This window comes from Nesoenas mayeri (assembly GCF_963082525.1).
Source record: "Nesoenas mayeri genome assembly, chromosome: 8".
In the NCBI taxonomy this organism is placed as follows: domain Eukaryota; kingdom Metazoa; phylum Chordata; class Aves; order Columbiformes; family Columbidae; genus Nesoenas; species Nesoenas mayeri.
This window is the reverse complement of record NC_137554.1, coordinates 3,491,531-3,514,285: the sequence shown is the minus strand read 5'-3', so window position 1 is coordinate 3,514,285 and position 22,755 is coordinate 3,491,531. Positions and strand designations below refer to the sequence as shown.

The window sequence follows — 22,755 nt, the reverse complement described above, 5'->3', positions numbered from 1 at the left end:
CCTACAGAATTCATTGAGATTCACTCTTTTACAACATCTGACAATTTCTCCCATCTCTGTACGCAGACTAATGTACTGCTCAAGAGGAATATTAATCAGGGACAGAAAATCTGACCCTCTTTATTCAGCGCATAGAATAGTAAAAGTGTAACTACCAAGCTGTAATCAGTGGAGAGGAGAATGACAAGAGATTGGGGTCAAGCTGATCTGCTGATGCCTGTTAAGGTTGTCTGGTATAAAAACAAATCTACTTTTTTTTTTTTTTTTTTTTTCCTTTTGATTCTCAAAGCCTTCAATATTATCAAGAGATATTTACTGACTCAGAGAACTGAATGTATTGATGGTCTGGTAATGAACACTCTGAGCAATTATGACTGACAATAACAGCACAAATAAAACAATCTATCGCAAATGTTTGAGATTACCATTTAGCCAACTGCTTAAAAATGTGGTAGTTTCATGAGAAACCCTGGCAACCTACTGCAAATGTGTGTTCTTTTTCTGAAAAATTACCATGTCTCCAGATGCAAGGAGGATCCATTTGCAAAGTCCACTATCTTCATCTTGCAAAGCACCTAAATCCCACTCACATCACCCAGATTCCTGGAACAAGAGCCTATCATTTCATCGTAGTATGTTAAGTTACCTGCAATTTCCTCATCACCAAGTCTATTGGTTTGCTGAGCAGCCTTTACATCTATAGGTAAGAATAGCATTAAACATGAGATCCACTGATATTTTCATCCTCCTACACTTATTTTGCAGCAGTGCCCTAGGCTTCACAATAACGTCCACTTCTGAAGATCCCTGTTGCACACTATTTTTTGTAAACCATTAAAGTGTACAGCAGCTAATGCTCTTACATATTATTCAGCAGGCCGGACCTTCATTGCATCATGCTGTATGCAAGAAAAAGAGGAAAGTATAAATGCAGAACAAAAAGATAAATAGTAATACTCTGTATTGTCTTTCATTCAAAGGAGAATCTTTGCTTTTTGGAACTGTAGTTGAAAGCTGATAAAGAATTTAGAAATACATCTCATGGAGTCAGAAAATAATCTGTGCTAGACGGGACTTCTGGCAGTCATCCAGTCCAATCCTCTGCTCAAAACAAGTCTAATTAAATGAGATGCTCAGGGACTTGTCCAGTAGAGTCTCTTTCACCTTCAAGGATGGAATTCCCTTTTATGAGTCTTTTTCTGCCTTTCCCCTAAAGTTGTTCTGGTCAGTGTTGGCTGGGCTGCGTATATACGCAATTTTGCTGATGCAAACAGGGTATGTGTTATCCTAAAGGAGTGGTCCAGAGGCCACTCAGCATCCCCATGTGTACAGAAAATAAATAAAAATCAGCATCCATGGCTGTCCTTTCTCTGCAGATTTTACACTGCAGAAGCAGAAGCTATTCCTGGGCACAGTCACACGAGCTCACCCATGAACCTACTGCTCAATTCGGTGTTTGCTCTGCAAACGCTGCTTTACGTAGGGTACTTCTATCATGCATCTTGAAGCTGCTCATTATGGACATTTGGCATATGTCACAAAAAGATAAAATTTCCATAAGAAATAGGAGCAGCAAGAAATGTCATTTTCCACATTATCTTGCGGCAGCAAGAAAAATAGAACTTCCCTAAGTTCTCATTTCAGAATGCCCTTGAGAAATATATTTCTGTGTTTGTGAATAAAGACTTAGGAACGTATCACAAACAACCATGTGTGAGCATTCCCTTTATGGCCAAAAAGGGATATTCGTGAAAGCCAAATGGTCACAGAGGCACACAAATCTTACCACGAGACCGTTCATTTGCCAGGCTTTCCTTTATGTCCATGAATACAGATGATCTGGGATTCATTAAATAAAAGTACTACACACACTCAGTTTGGTTTTCTGCTTTTAAGAAGCTACATATCTGACAAAGCTTTCAGAATAAAACAACTTGTAATTAAAGAGAAAGTATGAATACATTATGGAAATTAAAAAATCTAATTACATGTTAATAAAGTGTGGACAAGCATCTCGGGGAATCCCTATTCAGTCTAGCGCAAAAATGACAAATAGCACATACAGGAAAGTATAGGGTTATTAACTACCTCATGAAAGCATTCTTAGAAATTACTAATTCCCTGTAATTATTTTAATTGAACCAGTTTTTCAAAGTATTCAGCACCCATCCAACAACAATAGAAAGCAGCAGGTGTGCCTGAAATCATGCCTAAAAATTGAGGCTCAGGACCTAAATCAAAACCCATCAAAGTTAACACAAACCCCCTCTTTGACTTCATTTAGCTTTGACAGAGCCCAGAAGTCAAAACTGTCTCCCTATGAGTGGAAAATTTTTGCAAGCATGTGATTGCTACTGCATTTTAGGGGCTTCGTGATGTGTTCTGAAAAGGGATGAAAAAAGGGTACCCCACCCCAGTATACATGTGCTGTATACACAGGGCAATACACGGTCATTCATAAAATATGTACTTATTGTATGGAAGAAATATACTGGGTAATCAAAAAAATTCTGGGAATTTTATTCCAAATTCCCAGTCTACACATGTAAATTTTTCTTAAAAATCTAATGGTGATGGATTTGCTGTAGAAGCACTAGTTCCCAAAATAATGATAGGAATTAGTTCTTTATTTTTTAAATAACTACAGTAAGACAGAAATTCACCTTGTTTCTGGAATGATCTTTTCCAAAATGGAGCTACTGTGAGCCATTTCTGTTGTTATAGATCTCACATATCAGCCAAAAGAGAATAGGAAGGCTGTCATTTCCTTAATATATGGTTAGAATTCAGTTATGAAATGTATTAAAGAGAACCATTCCTCAGGTGAATAAAGGATTTTGACAAGACTGTCCTGTTGGAAGGATACTCAATCACCGGAATTATCTTTAGTATAATGACCCACCCAGGGATAAAACCACATTTCTAAAATGTCAGTTCATTTTATAATGCCTAGATGGGTAATCGCAAGCACTAATTATCTTTCATTCAGAACAATTTATGCTCTCTCTTGAACATTAGGCCTCTTCACTGGATTTCTTCAATCCATTTGGTGACTGGATCCCAGTTACACATCAGGCTACCCTTTTTCAAATTAGTCTGCGGGGATTTAGAGATGCAGATTCCATTAAGTTAGTAGGAATCACATGACAAAGCCTCATCATGCCGTTTTGAAACTTTTAGTCCCACTAAAAGAGTACAGTGACAATATGGGGACTTCCCAGCAGTCAAAGTAGCTTGGAAATTTCCTGGTTGAAAAGTTCTGTTGGAAATAATCATTACTGATTTTCTTGCTTTATCTCTGCAGTGTTGTAATGGACCTAGATACTTGTGTAATCTCTTCTTCTGTAAATTGTTGTAACGGACTCTTATAGAAAAAATGTCACCCTCCTTAATGACCTCTAAGTGCAGAGAAGCATGCCCAAAATCCCAGGAGCAGGCACACCAGGAACTTGGGACAAGTATCTCAGCCTTAGCAATGAGATTTTTTTATCATTTTGTCCCTAAAATTGTTTACATGGAATCAGTGAAGCGGAGTTTAACATCAGCGGAAGAATCAATGAGGCTTGTAGACAAAACCTGCTCCCATGCTTTGAAGTCCAGCCCAGGGAGAGCTGCTCAGCCCAGCTCTTCTGAGAAGGGAGTCCCACTGCTTTACACAGAAATCAGTTGTGACCAATTCTATCAGTTCAGTCACGCCAAACTCTTGCACAATATTTTCAAGTATTAACCTACCTCCCAAGGTAGCTGATAGTAGGAAATGTGTCCCATATTTCTTGATAAGGTTTTCTGTGATCTGTTGAAGGGTCGGACGGCGTCCGAGTAGCCTTATGTTACGGAAGAATTCAGGGGCAAGTGGCAGTGGGGAGCCAAGGAAATTTCTTCTTTCAACAGCAAGATTGTTTACTTTCCAGCGGCCGAACTCTCTGCAAAACAAAGCAATTCTCATTCAGAAATATGTCATTCAGACAAATGTTCTTCATTTGCAAACACTCTGCTCTGTTGACTAGCTGGAGGCGACTAGCTGGGTATTACAACAGGCCTTGACAGTGATACTCTGTCATGTGTTACAGGCATAGGACAAGAAATGAGTGTTATTTATTAGAAGTGGAGACACAACTCCATAACAAAATCATTGTTCAGAAAAAAATAAATAAAAAATAAGCTACTTAGGATGCTGCTGTTCCTATTGTTTGTCTTTAGTCCCTGTGTGACTACAGACCCAGGACAAACAGATTTGCTAGAAACTGAAACTAATGTAATAATTTCCAAAAATTTGGACCAAATGCAACAAGTATTTTCATTAGTACAAGATAAATTAATAAAAAAAAAAAAAAAAAAACCATTTCATGAAACAGGCCATGATTTTTGCTCTTTGATGACAAGCCACTTAGGCACATAGCAGGCTAGGTTGAACAATTTAGAGAAACACGATCACACCACGTTTGACATTACTATGATATTTCTGGTTTTCTGTACTTTTGGCCCCCATTTTGAGGAAATATGCAACTAGTAGTTCTGATTCCTAAAAGCAGATAAATAGAACTGAAAAGCTGTAGGAGACGTGTTCCCTTCCCCTCTCCAAAATAAATCAATGATATCAGGGAAAACAAACAAGTCAATTACACAGCAATAAACACCTCTTTTATTCATTTAGTTACTAATTAAAATGCCAGATAGAGTTATTAGTGGAAGTACTCAGTGTCCTCAAAGTCTAGCCAAGATACACAGCATTTGCTTTTGCAAAGTTCACCGATAGTTGTTTTGGTTACAGACTAGAGTACTGTGAGAATTAAGTCCAAGGTAACCTAGAGGTTGCAGTTTAGCTGCCACTTCATTGAGTCGTTTGCATAGTTATGTCAATTAAGATTTCCCTTAGATAAGATTGTAGAAAAACAAACAAATTAGAGAAAGAAAGATCCTGCTGAAAGATCCTTGAAAGATCCTGCTGGACGTCCCAGTTAAATATAGTACAATATTCATTTACAGAAGGCAAAAATCAAGAATGCATCAAGAAAATAATATTTGAGGGGTATCACAGCAGCTGCCCTGGCTGAATGTCTGGGATAAGCTACGTAACACACAGAATCATGGAATCAGAGAATACCAGATTGGAAGAGACCACAAGGATCATCTGGTCCAACCTTCCTTAACAAAATCAACACTAATATTTTTTAGCACTTTTAAGTCCACAACTATTAATAGAGCCAAGACAAATACATTCTTACATTGCCCTAACACATTCCAGCATCCTCCTGTTTCTCTTGCAGATCCAATCAGTCTTAACCCCGGTCTAGCTCAGATTTACACATGTAATAGGTGACAATTTGGTGCAGCTCCTGTGAACTGCCTTTCCTCTCAGATACACTCTCGCAGATCCTATTTTTTATCAAAAAGTAATCAGAAGAATTATAGTAGAAAGAGCTTTATGCAACTTACCGGAAATGTAATGCAATTTACCAGTCTTAAGACTCTAGACATTATTGGTATGCTAAATTAGCATTAAGTTTTAAAGTTTTCTCTCACAAATTTCCTTTTAACAAGCTATGAAGCCAATAACCTCTTTTCTTGTTTTTACTTTTTTTTTTTTTTTCCTTCAGCTTTTATGGAACTACTGCATATTAGTAGAAAGAGATGAGAAAAATTACAAACATTTTTTATCTCTAAAATGAAAAAATATTCATTGGGCATATTGATCACATCAATGCAAACACTAAAAACTGCTCTGTAAATGTACTTCTCAAGCGAAAGATACAAACAAGAAAACCAGTTTTTTATTTAAATTTTCTGCTTTCTGTACATATTTGAGTGGGGTTTGTTGTTTGTTTGTTTTTTTATTATTTTTTTTTTATTTGAATACATCAGAAAATATAGGTCAGTTGTAGTGCCTGAACAGGCCATCAAGACATAATTGCTTTGACAGCAAGAAAAGAATACAAGCTTTAGAATGTAAAATATTAATTTTATACCTTGGTGAAGTATTTTCTTCTAAACTTACTATCAGACTAATTGTCTGTATCAAAACTGAGGATCAAAGACAAGAATACCAGAAAAGTTGCAATTCTTATAAAAGCTGGTTTGCTGCTATCCTTTACATGATTTTCATTGTCAGAGTTTTTAAGGACAGAGAGACCACCATAATCCTCTTGTCTGCTCCCTTTTTGATGCAAAGGAGTATCACCAAATGGCACTTGCTGCTTATGTTTCCCAGAAAAATGTCTAATCCTGACTTAAAAGCTGACGCTGAAGATTTCTCAGAATTTCTCAACAATCTGTTGTAGTATTTAACTACAGAGAATGCATTTTCTTTTCAATTTGAACATTGCCAATTTCAGTTTCCAATTTTTGGAGCTTTTAGTGCACAGATGCAGATTAAAATTCTTTCTAAATATTCAGTACATTCTGTGTAACTAAATACAGCTCTTGTCTGAATCTTCTCTTACTCTTCAGCTAAGTTGATTGCCTTCTTTTTTGTTTCTTTCTGAACGGTGATTTTAGATGATACATTTTACAGCTCTTCTCCAAAAGTGGCAAATGATTTCTTGGAAGAGTAAGCCTCGAAATTATGGCCTCATCCATACCAAATTCAGAAGTATTTGCAAGTCAAGGTCCTCCTGTTCTACCACAAGTCCTTTATTTACTGAATCCAGCAACTGAGTTCTTCTAGCACTATGAGCAATTTATTTGACTTAGTTAAGGAAACTTGAGTTCCTTCCACAGTTTTTGCTATGGAAAGATTATTTTGCCTTATCTTACACTATTTCAAAGTGAGGAAGTAGACTAATGATTTTGTAAAACTTTTGGCCTCTTTTTTGATTCAGAGCATATCAGTGGAAACAAATCTTGATGCAGCAAGTAATCATTCCTTGACATTCACTGCTGAGGAAGCTGAGGAGTAGAATGTGGAAGCTGGATTTTTTTTCTTTTCAAAGATGACAGTTTTATAACTCTGCCACAGGATGAGCTGAAGCTTTTAGAGAACATACAAACCAGCTTTCATATTTTTCTGGAGTCTTTCTTAAATGAAGTGATCTAGAATATGGAGAGATGAAGACCTAAACCCTCTGGGAGAGATAAGAGGAAGCTTCATCTCTGGAGATAAAAGAGTGACCCAGGACACCAAAGCTGAGCTACCTGGCTGCAGGAGCAGTGACACCTAGATGAGGACAAGCAAGAAGTGACTAGCAGCTTCTCCAGCAGGAAACCTGAGCAGATTTCAGACTTTCAAAAATTACACTATAAGTAAAATAATATCCTTATGTTCTTTTTATGTATAAATACATATACATTACATATAAATATGTATTTTATATTGATGTATATATATGTTCCCTTTCTTCGCTTGATCTCCCCATTCTCTCCTATTTCCTTCTCTCCTCTCTTATCACACAGTAAAGCTCAGACTTTATTTGTTTGTTTGTCTTGCAGTCATTCTCTCTAACACAAACTCTTCAGCCCTCAAACGATTTTTGTACCAAATGTGCATTATTCTCCTTTAGAAATCATGTTCCTGTCCACCGCCAAAGGCAGACTAGCAGGCCTGACAGAGTTAATGATCTTCTTCTTAGTAGAGAAAATACTGTCTTCCAAAGCCACTGGAGTACCATTCATCAGAAGAACACCTCCCACAGAACGGCATAGTGTCCGTGCTGGCTGCTGGACAAGAAAACCGATTATGCTCTGAATACAAACACTAGAGGTATTAGAAGCTTATTCATTCCTCCTCTACCTCTTCTTCTACTGCGCAAGAGCCAAGACGAGCAGCTGTCACGGTGCTATCAAGAACCTAAGATTTAATAGCAGGCGGTACCCCCTGCACTGCCCATCTATTTCCAGCCTGGACAATATGTTAACCATTGGACAGAGTGCTTTAATGTTCAGTGCAAAGCCTGCTGTTGAGAAGGATGATGGCTTTGAGTTCCTGGGCTTGTACAAGAGAGAGGAAATAAGTCAGTCTGGCTCCTAGGGTGAAGCCTATAATGAACCGGGTTATTATCATAAGTAGTGCCAGGGGCCATGCGCAGCATTCTCACTATCTTCTTAGATATCAGAACTGTGTATTTGCATGTCCTACCAAAAATCTGTTTCCTGGCTGGTTGGCTAACACATGCAAGAGCCCTGAAGCCCAGCAGTGCCAATTCTGACCAGCTGCACCTCATGCATGCCATCGCTTTTGTCTGCTGAATGAACGTTCTACTTGGACAAAGTTAGGTTGAAGAATGGTCAGTCAGAAAGTCAGTGTGGTGTAAAACAATAAAAGCACACAATTTAAAATACAGTTTTTATTTCAACACTATTTCTTCTATTATTTGTTACTATTTCTTATTTGTGTTGCTCTGCTATGACATTCAGAGTGAAGAATAATGAAACACCCCTTAGTAGGGTATTGTACAAGTCATGGACATGTTTTCATCTTGAAAGAAACTTAAGTTGCAAGTGGATCTGAAAGTCATTCTAGGGCAGCAGGCCAACAAGGGCTGTCAATGTCTCTTTTGAATTTCATGCCATAGCTTTTTTTTTTTTTTCAAATATGTGTATAAATTATACATTTTCTTTTATCACTGTGTTCATTTCAATACATTTAAAACTTTATGGTATGAGGAGATATAGTGAAAGATCTATATAAAACAACTAGTTGAAGGAAATTATTTAAAAAAGCAATTGTACACTAAAACTGTAGCATGCAAAAGATTTGAATGGGAATATAGTCTCTGCTATTGCAGATAATTAAGTCAGAATCTACAAAGAGATTTACACTGAGTCTGATGGATTCTTCTTAACCACAACAGTCTCTCCTAAGGTCAACTATACACAAAATTGAGCCCAGGTAAAATTAGCAATGTTGGGCCTCATTGTAAGCAACTTACATGTTTTATAAAATAATATTAGTACTGGTAAGCATAAATATTAATGAATACTATTGTGACATATTTTAGAAAGCACTCTCAGAAAACAAACTTCACACCATTTTTAGTAATAAGGAGCTCATCTATGTTCCTTTCTCTTAATGTCTTCTAAATGAGACAGCTTATCTCTTGAATGGTGAGGTGACTGCTTCAAATGGGCTGGAATGGCAGTGGGAAGCTGAAGCCAGCATTTCCCGTGCAGCTGCAAGTGAATCTGTTGGCAGAACAGCTCCATGGGAGAATATACAGTGTTTTTCTCCACCTATCTTCTTAAAAAGCCTCAGGATTTCTTAATGCCTGAGGCCATAGCTTGAATAAGGCCAAGATGATATAAAATGGCACCACTACTGTCTTGAACTTCAGAAGAAAAAGGTCAAGGAAACATTATCATGCTCGTGATTTGCATCACGCACTGATCTGTGACTGAGGCTCATGTCAGCTGCACAGACACAAACCAGCTCAACTGCCTGGTTCTGATCAGGGTCATAACACTGTCAACCACATTTCCTCTGTCCTGTTCACTGAAATAGCTGTGGCCAGCTATGGCTGTTGGGTGAAATTATACACAGGCTAATTCCTCTATAGGAGATGGGCTCAGAGTGGATTGTACATACACCACTTGGTGTCAAACTACACCATGTTTCTACAGATTCTATAAAAGAGGATACCATAGCAGCAATGTCCCGTTACTTTGCAGCTACCTATTAGCAGTTCTATGACAGTAACAGAGAAGTAAGGAAAATATTCTCTAGAAGAAAATTGGCTTTTAAAGAGAAGATTCACTCACGTGTGGACAGAAGCTGAATCAGGTAACAGCGAAGGTTGATAATCTACATAGTTTGTCAGGTGAAAAAATTCTCATTACCAGCACAGGTCATAGAACTTTTGATGTTTATTAAAATCATCTCAGTGACGGAGAATCTGACACAACCTTTCCTAAACGTTTGATACAGTTTATTTTTACTATTCAAGGTGAAGACAAAGGGAATTAGTCATATCTTGACTGAGCAGCCTTCTGAAAATACCTACATTTGTATAGAAACAAGATAATAGGGACAAAAACTGCAACATGGGCAAGGTAAACATAACAGCTTCACTTGATGGGAAGAAGCAGAAGGGCCTGATTGTATACAACACATCTTATAGAATCATATAATAGTTTGGGTTGGAAGAGACCTTCAAAGCTCTTCACCATCTCAGGTTGCTCAGAGCCCCGTCCAGCCTGGCCTGGGATGTCTCCAGAGATGGTTCATCCACCACCTCTTTGGGCAACCTGGGCCAGGCTCTCACCACCCTGTGTCAAAAATTTCTTTCTCATGTTCAGCCTGAGCCTCTCTCTTTTAGTTTAAAACCATCACCCCTTGCTCTATCACAAAAGGCCCTGCTCAAAAGTCTGTCCCCATCTTTCTTATTGACCCATTTTAAGTATGGAAAGGCCGCACTAAGGTCTCCCCAGTCTCTCTCTTCTCCAGCTGAACACCCCAGCTCTCTCAGCCTGTCCTCCCAGCAGAGCTGTTCCAGCCTCAGATCAACTCTGTGGCTCCTCTGGCCCCTCTCCAGCAGGCCCATGTGTGTCCTGTGCTGAGGACCCAGAGCTGGACCAGCACTGCAGGGACGTCTCACAGGAGCAGAGCAGAGGGAGACAATTATTTATGTCTCTTAAAATTGTCAATTATCCAGGCATGCTGATAGAAAAGAAAAAAAATTCAAGCGATAATGAGCTCCTTTTAAAGGTATTTCCCATTGTTGAAATGGAAAGTATTTCTTCATTAACTCTACCCTCATAAATGGCTGGCTTTTTTCCAAAGCCAAAACAGAAATGTTTGTTGAACATGTATGTATTTTCCTTATTAATGTATGTATTTATACTGGTTTTCACCTTATAAAAAATTAGCACTATTATTAGCATTTCTTTCCCTCTTAGTATATTATTCTTTTGGAAGATCCTAGTAACATTTTTGCCTTTCAATGCCTTTTTCATCTTATCTGTTTTCCAGCACTTGAAAATCTGCTTCCAGAACTTTAATTCATTACTATCAGCTTCACTTTCTTCTTGCATTATGAATATGAAATATGTAGAAATCTAGAAATAAATTTTAATTAAAAATATATACACTATATATTTAAAATGTACTCAGATGCATTTATTACGACCAATCACAGATTATTTTCCCAGGTACCATGACATACATGTTTTGAGACATCTCACCTGTCATGAACGTCAGAAGGTTTACTACGCAAGAGCAAGAAAGGTGGCTTTCCTTTTGTCCATGTCTGATAGACATTCAGTCTCTGTAATATGTGTACAAAAAAATTCCTAATGAAATCTGAGAGTGAATTATTGCTGTGTCTTTTCTTGTGGCTTTGATTTTTTAGTGTGTGATATCCTTCCGAACACACTTGTGAGCATTCATTCAAAGCCTCACTGTTCATGTATTTAGCTGTACCTTAGCTGAAGCTCAATCAGCCAAGCAGTATATAGGAATAGCATGAATAAATGCACTTACTAGGGATAAGTGGCAAACTCCACTAAAGATAAACAACAAGACCACGTGGAGTGGTTCATCTAACGATGAGAAACTGGTGAATTAGTTTGTAAAATTGCACCAGTTTGCACAGAATTTTAAGATTAATTAAATTCCAAGCAAATAATTAAGTATGGCTACATATGATAACAATGAGTCATAGAGAACAGCGGGAAATGGAGAATTCCTAGGAAAATGTACTCTTGTCTCTACTGCATCTCAAATGGAGAATGACTGGGATATTTGGGGGGTGTGTCTTACAGTCTGAGTAAACAGAACATAGATTTTGCAGTGTTTCTATACTTTTGGTTTTTGATTATTCAGATGTTCTCAGGCCAGCACGTGTTCTTTCCTATATTAATGGCAATAACGATATCGATTTACAGCCTGCTGGGTAAGACAATGGCATTTTTGGAGTCACAAGTAGTTGTCCATGCAATTAGTTATGAAAAGTCCAGGTCACCATTCATTTTCTTTGGTTTATATATTTGTTCTTCCCTGCAAGAAGTACTGATATTATGGTTTGTCACATGTCCTAGAGGGGTAAGGAGACTGTTCATTCACCAACTTGACAGTATCTAACACCTTGTACCTGCATTGCTCAGATGGATCCAGCCCTTACACAGTCCTAGAAATCTCAAAAGATCTTTTTTTCCCTGTTCACATCTGCCCATAGGAGTAATTTATTATCTAGGCAAAAGGTTTTGTAAAATGGTGCATTCACTTAGACTTGCAGAAGACTAATGGAATAAAAAAATTCCTCTGACTTGAAGATTCTTGCATTTCGTTCAATTTATTTTCAACTGTTATGAAAGCCGATATTATCTAAATTTCAATGTGATGAAAAGGTATGGATTTAAGTTTTTAAATATGATATAAAAAGTGTTTCCTATGTTTTCCACAATGCGTTGATTACCTTCACTCTCCCAAAAGATTTTTGGAGAAGCACCTATCTTACCAATAGATAAAATAGTGGTTAAGCTTTAAAATTGAGAAGTCTGCCTTGGCAAAGAGTTTTCTCATACAATCAGGAGAAGAGTTATGAGAAAGAGAAGCAGAAAGGTATATTTGCAGTCTTTTTCTAACCTTAAGAGCCAGCAGTTATCATGGTCTTGTTCCTGTAGTTGATTGTACCTGAATGAAACCTAATGACTCTAGAATTTTATAAGAAAATGAAACTCAGAATTCTTGGGAGCTCTCACTGAGGAGGATTTCACTGATTATGGATTTCACTGTACCTGATACTGCTTCAAAATCAACAAGAAAATCACATTCTTCTTGTTCTGACTAAAATTACAAAAAGAAAAAAAAAAAAAAAAAAACAGGAAACTTTTTACTTTTTTTCCAGAGAGAATGGAGAAAGTTCAATCTGTGTAAGTGTTTTAGTGCATGGATCAACACATGAAAATACAGTTTGTGAAGACTGAATCAGCATAAAACTCTATTGGAGAAAATAAAACATAATAGAAGATCCATTGGTTCACTTTTGGTGGATACTCCCAGATGAATCACAAGGGAAACACAAATGGCTAAAATTTTTCATCATTATTTGCCACAGTTAATAGTCTCAAAGTCTTTGAAACATCTGTTATTCCCTTTTTCCCTTTTTTTTTTTTTTTTTAAAATTTCTGTTTCAGAACTACAAATTGTTCTGTTGTACAGGGCAATAGGGAGGCATAGAGGCAAAACCAAACTGTCATAAATAACTTAAAATTTAAAGGCAAGGCTTCTTGTTCACCCTATTTCTCATTTGGAAAACTGAGGCATAGTAAGGCTGAGGATAAAGAGTTTCTGGGCTGTTTCTGGCTTGTTACTAGTGGTCAGTATTGGCTGAGGCAAACCAAAGGCTGATATTGCTCCTGCCTGCCTGGAACCGGGAAAATGTACCTCAAATGACTGGTATCAAACAAAATATGTATTCTCAATATATTCTCAAATATATACTCAAATACTGATCCAAAGCCTTGTCTACAAAGCTATACACAGTGCCTAGAATTGTTCCTTTTCCAATGAGAATGTTGCATAAACTTAATTGGTCTTCTACAGTGTAGATTATCTGGCTCATTTACTATATAATTTGTACATTTATCCTTCCAAGACTTTTTGTCTTTCATTTACTTCTACCACGTTCTCGTGGAGTGCATGCTAGAAATACTATTAATATACACAGCACTGACAGGGGACAATTACTTAACCTGCATTTGAATTTATAAAGGTAGTTGTTTCCACCAACACTGTGGGATGACTCTGACTTGACACAAGTGTAAATCTCACAGACATATACCTAAATGCTGTTTTGATATTGTGAAATAGAACTACTACACTGTTTCTATTTGTAGCAATTCACATTGTTGAAAGCAGTAGAATGTAAACCAAAATATTTTCCCCAAATTCTTTGGTGTGATATTTGTTTGTTTATTGCTTCGCTCTTGGGGGAATGTGCTGCTGATCTTCTTTGCATCTAAATGTTATCGTCCTGTCTAAATGTTTTTTTTCACTGGCAGCAGGTAATGCTCAGATCTCTATCTGCACACAACAATAAAGTCAGGGATTCTTATTCAGCATATAAAAAGGTTTCATTTTTATTCTTTACCACAACAAAGGATGCTTCTGTTTTAGCACAACTATTTGCATCAATTCCAAAGTGAATTTGGAGCTTCGGATCATTAAAAAATTGTTCTGGTGTTATTATTTTTTTTTCCTAGTGGTGTAAATTGCAAATATCTCTAAAGAACCAGTGAAATTACAACAGCGAGCTCAACAGAGAATCGGGGCAATAAACTTGTCAATATAGTACCAGATTACTGAGAACTTCCTAATGCTTTTAGCTAAATAAAAGTGTTGAATGGGAGTTGAGTTACTAATTCCTGCAACACAATTAAACATTCAATTTATTGTCTGAAATAATAGTCTACATACCTGTTACATTGTTTTCACTCTCAGTTCTTGAATGACATGGACGTAAAATTTATGCAAGGTAGGGAAATAAACTTAGAAATGAAGTTTTCAGAACTCTAGGACTTGTATAAAACTGGGTAGGTCAGCCTGTAATACACTTCATATTATAATACATATGTTGGAGACTTTGTATGCAACTGGATCTATTCTGAAGATCAGACTACATTAAAAATACTAAGATACTTAATTCTTCTGCAGAGTCCAAATATGAGCTTTTTAAAGAAGGCTCAGGTAGAATTAAGTTGTGTTTTGAATTCTACTGTTGTAAAATATATGTATTGAGGTTGTATCATCATAAAACTTCTGTGTGTCTGCATTCATTTCATTATCCCTAATAACACCTTTATAGAATAGGGCTGAGAGAGAAAAATAAAAGTGATTGTGGAAAATTTCAAATGGGATATAAGCACCAGTGGGAGATAAAATATTATTTATAATATCATATAATTATCATGTGCACCATAAATTTTATTTGTAATGCTATGGTAGGGACACAGATGAGGAAAGAGTGAGACTTCATGCACCCGACAGAGGCTGCAAGAAGAACTGCAGAAGAGGGATGTATTTCGCAAACAAACAATCATCATCAGAAATGGTGGCTTGTTAGTGTGAGTGAGGTGTCGTGTGAGTGCAGCTGTAACACTGGTTCATGTCTGGTCAGCTCAACAGGTCAGAACCCTCCTCTGCCTCTCCCTCTCCCTTCTCCATTTTGTTCATGAAATGGGAGTCTGAGCATACATGGGAGGCTGTGTAAAATATGCAAGCCAGTTGCAATAAAGAAGAGACATAATTATTGAATTAAAATTAGCAAAAATATGATTGTTTTAATATTTCATATTTCACTATTATTATTTTCATATTTCAATTTGAGGCTGATTAGCCAAAAATTTTGCATTATTAACCACAGTATAGCAACTCTGCTTAGGACCTCATTGTTCTGCCTGCTCTTCTGCACCAGGTTTAAGATCATTAGGGCCTACGTGAACATTAGAGTATTTGCCTAGAAATGTTGCTTAAGAAGAAACAGAATGCAACATGGCTGTACAGATCTAGAAACAGAGCCAAGATTAACTGGCTTTCCAACCCACATGCGCAGTGGATATGATGGTGCTTTTGTCCAGCTTCTTTGTGTAACCAGCAATGCTGGGCAATTACTGGGGATTCTGTTATGTCCACAGTAAACTTCGCTTTAGCTATCAATGTCTTGGCCAGAACGAATTCCAACCTATTGTAAAACATGCCAGCTTTGCAATGCTGTCATGAAAAATATCAGTGCACCTACACAGTGTGTGCTGTTTCTCAAAAAAATCAAGATTACAAGTTAAATATAGTCCAGTATTTTATATATAACAAGAATATGTTACACAAAATGAATCGTAGTTATGAAGAATAGCAATGAATCACTACAAGTCTGTTGAAGTAGGGGCCTGTGATGAGTTATAAAATCTTGTCCCTCTGGATTGCCAGCTTGAGTGCAGCTCAGTGTGGCAGCAAAGCAAACATTTTTACCATCTAATGGTTGCCTAGTGGCTGGTGTGAAGGGAACTCCAACTCCAGTCCTACAGTAAAGTATGTATCTCACACATGCATTACAGGACAAAGTTCAATACTCTCACTGCAGCAAATGGATAATACTAACTAGGGTTTGGTCTTCCTGTCTCAGAAAATCTAAGCAGCAGAAGAAAAAGACAGGATGGTTGAAAATCTTCTTTCACTACACTAAATGCTACCTTTAAGTTGCTTGTGCATTGAGTTGGCTTGGTACAAGGCTATTCTGTGACACACACTGCTGCATTAGCACAAAATTCCCACAACCCCCAACACCTGTAGGTATGTTTATCTTCTCTGAATCAGGCCTACTGTGGTGCAGACAGCAGTGATTCTGGATGTGTCTTTGACAAGGTCAGAGATGGTTACTATATTGTACACATGGAACAATTTTCTTCACCCTTGAACCTGGGACCAGCTGAAAGCACATCAAAGATGACAATGAATTAAGAGTAGGAAATGAGTAAAGAGCTGAACAGCACAGAAACCTCCCTTCCCTTTGACTCTTTGCCTTATTTTTCTTGTAAGAAGCTGTTCATACACAAAAAAATCTACAAAAACACAATTCCCTCTCTCCCCTACATGTCAGTTACTTCTCTACCAGAAAGGAAGTGATAGAGGTGGACATTTTGCTTTTGATTTTCTGGCAAGAGTTCACACATAGTATCATGAGACTAAAGCAAATGTTCCGACAGATAGAATAGAATTATTCTCTTGATTACTCCTGCTTTTTGCTCATCTTAAACCTGACAGTTTTGTGTGGTGGAGATTTAATTCCCTTTGCCCCAGGGTCACTGTAGATGGGTGAATAACTCTGTCTCTCCTGCAGAGGTCAGAGGCAGCCACAACCAGAAGAGGTCTTTATCAAAAAGGGTTTCACCCCACTGAAACCATGGTAGAAAAAGTAGAAAAACAAATTTCAAAAAGAAATGTGTAGCTCCCACAAGAACCCTGTGTTTCCTCAGATATATTCCTGGAAGATAGAAGAGATGTCCTATATTGAACACGTATACTGTTGTCTCTTGGGGAAAAATCTTGTCTTCACGAAGATGTCACTTCCCTTGGTACGACTGAGCTGTAGGGAAGTTCACGCTGACACAGAGATCTGATGAGAATTCCAGCCTGCATCCATGGGTCTTTTTTTCCAAGGAAATTAAGGCACAGGAAGAACACATGGATATCCTAGCCTGAATGCGGATGAGACCAAAAAATACCATTGAAAGGAAGAATTAGGAAGTTGTTGTATCCAACAAGTCTGACATACTCATGGATTCTTGCATCCTTTCAGGAGAAACTTAACCCAGCAGCAGCTGCACAGGGGGGAAAAAACACTTTCTTCACCTCTTCAACCTAAACAAGATCACAAAATCCACTGCCAAATGGAGACTATTTAAATGCTAATTGGGACAGCAGGTGATTTCATTTCCTCTCTGATTTTTCCTTGAAACAGAAATAAAAAGAATTGTAGCAAACCAAACCCTTTGTTTTTGTTTTAATAAAATGCTTGATATTGTCGTAACTGTTGTTGCTATGTAGGATTGCTGCATCATGTGAAAATTAACACAATTAATGAAACTGAAGGAAACTACAGGAAAAATATCCTCCACAGCTTTACATCCATGTCATACTAAAGCTAATTACCAACAAAAAGTTAAAAGTATCAAAAGGTCAAAGTACTTAAAGTGGTTATAAATCAAACACTTTTCACATACATAGTAATTTTTAATCTATTTGTTCTCTCTGGTTAATAGTTTAGTGTACTTTGGCTTACGTGAGAAAAATGCATATCACAAAACTTAGGAAACATGCAGATTTTGATTCTATACTGGAATTTTTGTAACATTTTATATATATAAATGGCACTTTTACAACATACATGAAGAGAAAATATTTTTGCATAGAATAATTTACAACCTAACTGCAGGTTTTCAAAATCTTCTCCTTTGACACAGAAATTCCATCATCCCAATAACCATCATGAGGTGCAAAAAACTCTGTGCTATGCTGCCATTTGATCTATTAGTATCCATCTACAGTCCAAATAAATTACAAAATTTTTGTGTATCTTTCCACAGGAAGAGTGATTACAGCCATTTGTCTGAATGAGGGAGTAGGAATTTAGCTCCCTTTCAAAGGCTGAGTTGTTAGTGGTGCAGTGAATCATCAAGTTAGAAGGTTTTTATATGATCCTACAGAAATTATCCTGAACCTAGTCCTCTTTAAAATTTTTATTGTGGAGTAGGATGATAGAAAATATATTAATGAAATATTCAGAAGATACTAAGCTGAGGGCTATGGCAAGTGCTTTTGGAGATTTATAGAAACCAGAGAAATGACTGAAAACCAAAAAGGTGGAATGTGATAAAAAGCAAGGTGTTATGCTCTAAAAAAATACAAACAACAACAACAACAAAAACTAAGCAAGCAGAAATACAGTAAAATATAATACATTAAAAAACACCAACACCTAAATCTGCTTGGAATTTCACTGTAAATGTGGCAGACTCCTGCAGAAAACAAGGGCATGCTGCATATGAGGACAAAATTGCTATGTCATTTTCCAGAGTTCAGCTAATATCTTGATGAGAATAGTGCCCCCAAAGCAAGCAAGCAAGCAAAAATCTGTTTAAATCCCTTTGGAAACAACAAGGACATTAAAAAGTAAAAGAAATTACTTATTAGGAAAGGTTGGACCTTTTGTTTTCTCAAGAGAACACAAACTTCTGCAGGACGTGAGGTGAGTCTTGGTCAGTTGGCAATTCCCAGTACACAAATTAATAATAGTAGCAGGTTTTGTGCTATCCCTACAAAATAGTTCCTGAAACGTTTAGAAACATTGTCGCTGAACGAAAATAAGAAGCTGTCAGTGAAAGAATTTGGTTTAATTAAGTTTGATGCTGGGTAAGGCTTTGCCACAAGTTGACATAAGAATCTGGAATAAAAGAAATTTTGAAGTCCTAATTCTAATTGTGAAATTTCATTGATCATGTAATGAACGTTGCAGTATGCAGGAGACTTTATTCTGGTGTAGCAGAGTGGAGCTGTAGTCTAGAGCTATGCTGTTAAAAATGTTGTTTTCACTGAAAATGTCAAATATGCAAGATTTACTTGTCATTTCAGCATTTTAGTAGTTTTATTATACTCAGATAAAACGTTTTATTTCAGTGATATTAAAAATATTTCAAGATGATTTTCTAATCAATTAACTTTTTTGACTAATATTTTTCCAAACTAGGTATATTTTGACTCAGAGACACCAATAATATGTCCTTTTAGTTACACAGAAGTTGTGTAATTCAAAGTTAATGTAATTTTTATCCTCACGGGGTTAAAAATAAGAAAAATAATATATATGCATTTTTTTAGTTATTATTATTAAGATTCTAGGCCTACTTTTAGATAACCAAGTTATCATTTAATCTCACATCCAAGAAGAGGAGAGAAAAAAGTGACAGCAGGTATACACATTGTTGTTCCCACATGGCCTTGCCCTCATCATCAGTTATTCCTGTATGATCTGATGGAAACCTCAGAACAGAAAACTTAATTTTCATGAAGTGTTTTTCTTCTTCAGCACTTACTCGGGTTGTGTTGTTGCATTCTACTAGTACATTTTTTCAGTAATTGCTTGAAGCGTGGCTACGTAAAGCACTGACTTTGCTTACATCATTGCTACATACTACAGTGCTGTCTTCAATGAATAATGATTCTACAAGTCATAAAAATTCTGGCAAAGAGTTATGTTATTATGAGAACCTATAAGGATTATTTCAGGTGATTGTTCTGATAACAGGTAATTCTTTAGAAGCTGAATCTTTAGAAGAAACATACGCCTCTTTCAAACTGGAGGAGAATTATTTATTAGGAAACTGTATTTCCATATTTTCTGCAAAACAGCTGCGGGTCTTTAATAAACTGCAGTTGCAGTGATATCCTGCCCTTTCAGTCCCACAGTCAGTAACTCAAATGTGCCTGTAACTCAGAGATGATCGCCGCCCTGACAGCTGGAGATAGAGTGACAAACAGCTCTTCCCGTTGAGACGCTGACATAATTGAAATGTGCTGCCAGGGGAGAACAAAAGAGAGAGCCTGGATAAGCAGCAGCAAAACCTACATGAAGGGTACAGTCCTTCCACCGCTCGGCTTTTATTAGCACAGCAGTTTAAAACTGCCCAGATCAGCTGCGATAACTGTGATCCCCAACAGCAATTGCCATCACAGTGGAAACAGCGTGGATTGATCTGTCATTAAACATTTACAAAGCTTACAAGCTAGCAGTAGGAGATGAAATGTGAAAACATTGTAGATGTGTTGAAGTTTACAGGAACATCCTGCTTCATATCTTTTATGACAACATATTGAGAAAGTACAACTGAAATGCTATGTTAAGATTCTATTTATCTTAAATCATCTTAAGATTTTTTATCATAATATTTTTCTACTGTATTTGTTCAGCCAACAACTGGGATGAAAATGGTTTTATACGGTGGCATTGAAACCAGATCTGTATGAGAACTTATTTCCATAGGTGACTAAGCATAGTCTTCATAGATTCTTTACATCCTTAGACCTTTTGCTGTAGCACACTAAACAGCTTAATTTCTCTAGCAAGTACTCTGGGATACAAAATATGTGAGTAATCACTGACTAATCACTGACCTTATGATGTTTGGGAAGGGGCTTTAGGTATTCTAGGAGCAAAATGTGTTTTAACTGAGTCATATAGCCAATGCAAATTGCACTTCTTTAAACAAAGACAATAACTTCTGGGAGCCTCAGTTTTCCCATCTGGAAAATTATAGGTATAGAGACATTTATTCCTTACACATGGAACTCATAAGAGTTCTATTTTTAAAACATTATTCAAAGCACAATTCTGTGACACTCTGTAATCAGAAATGTCTACACTGGGAAATATAATTGGTGCCTTTCTTCAACACAAGAAGAGCAGGATTTTGCAAGAAACTGCTCAGGAAGGGCATAACCTACTAAATGAAAACCAGGAATATTTGCATAGGAATCTATTCACCCACTCTTTTGTTCCTCTCATTCTCTAGAGTTCAAGACAGTGAGATTTTACATCTTACTACCTTGAGGGAAAACTCGGGGTTGCCAATGTTTTTCTTCTCTTTTTAACCAGCCGCAGTCCTTCTTTATTAGCTTGACAAAGAGTGCACAGGTGGAAATCCCATTCCCTTCCCCCATTGTACTCACATGTTATGGTGCGGACAAAGTACAGAGTGACCCAAAGCTGCTGTCTAGGGACCAGCAAGAACAGAGCTAATAACTTTTGTTCTGATTAGAAAACAACCAAAACTGCTTAGAGTGCTTATTTGACTGGAACCTGGTAGGATGAATTAGGAATTTTGCCAAGGCACTTAAAGAGGGTTATGCTTGAGGGAATGGTTGGTTTAAAATGACCATGTGTTTTGGGGTGAGAGGAATGACATACAGTGTGAAGAACGAAAAGGATTGCTTAGGAAGGAATTTTAAATGCCTCTTCCAACATCATATTCTTTCTGCAAAAGTAATTTGAAATGAGGATGGGGATACTCTTTGAACTTTCTACAATAGTGGGAAGGTTCTGTGTTTGCCTGTGTATTATAAGGAGCCTCATTGCACTTCCATGTGACAGAGGAGCTTCACTAGCTCTGGGAAATCACTGCTGTCCCTGGCAGTGGGAGTTTGTTTGTTCTCCTTGAGATGCTCAAGTTGCAATTATCTGCATTTCTGTTCAGATGTACACAGACCTGTGAGCTGCACTCAGTCGGATAATGAGACAGGAATACAGACCTGCTAGCAGAATTTTTTCTAGCAAGATAATAACCATGGCATTATAGGATGATTCAAGTCATATATTTATAACGAGTCAAAAATGTGCCAATAGTCAAAATGGACAAGATTCAAGTATATTTAGTTTCATAAACAAATAGGCTATATCACTTATACAAACCTTGAATGTTATTGGGAAGGTGAAAATGAGTATGGGTGGATAGATCAGTTGGATTTAACATCTCTGTATCAAGCTGTCAGTCAAATTGTTGACAGCAGCAAAGTTATAATATTCACAGCATCAGAGCTGAGATTAGAGGACATGTTTGATTTAGTTGTATTTTGCAATTGTATACACTATCATTTTAAATTGAAGCTGTATCTGTCATAGCTAAATTGTTCCTCCCCCCAAGCCCCCACCAAAAATCCTTCAGATAGATGATGGAAGACAGACAGAATAAGGAGACAGCAGTGTAACACTTGGCTGCTGAAACCCTTTTCATTTGTGCCTACCCTTTACTGCGGCAGGTCTTTTACCTCAAAACATGTCAAAGTAAACATAACTGCTTGACACTTTGTGCTTGTTGGCCAACCACTCATACCTAAACCTGGAACACTTCTGTGACAAGTTTATTGGCAAGATGAGAAAAAAAAATGTATATTTTATGGGCTTCTTAATAACTTTAGCTTATCTTTCTGTACAACATGTGCAAACACAAGTGACAGTAAAAAGCAGAGACACAACAAAGAGCGGCACGAAAGATCATAAAAAAACAAACTCACTTTTACCTGAGGGGGGTTAACCTGCCCATATCTTAGCTTAATCAAAATAAATGAAAGAATAGAGATATTCTAGAAATAACTCACTCTAGAAATAATAAGCATTTTAAATGTGCTAAAAATACAAAAAAAAAAAAAAAAAAGATGGAAACAGTGGATTTTGCAAAAATCTAGAATAACTTTGCTAGAGTGAAAGGAGATAAATTTAATAATTAAATTTAAAGATTGAATAGTTTTCATTTACGGTAGAAACTAGTCTTCTAAATTCA

At 37.0% G+C, this 22,755-nt stretch overlaps 1 protein-coding gene across 2 annotated transcripts in view; it reads right to left on the bottom strand.

The window, feature by feature from the left end:
- The window catches only part of BRINP3 (BMP/retinoic acid inducible neural specific 3), a gene marked incomplete at both ends in the record, with an annotated part of 211,652 nt that overhangs the window by 94,107 nt on the left and 94,790 nt on the right, over window positions 1-22,755 (bottom strand). The window contains one exon of one of the 2 annotated variants that reach the window (XM_080348486.1): window positions 3,733-3,923. The exons of the other annotated variant lie outside the window; for it this stretch is intronic. Coding sequence (XP_080204612.1) covers window positions 3,733-3,923 — 191 coding nt within the window. The remainder of the gene's footprint in view (window positions 1-3,732; window positions 3,924-22,755) is intronic. 2 annotated transcript variants of the gene reach the window in all.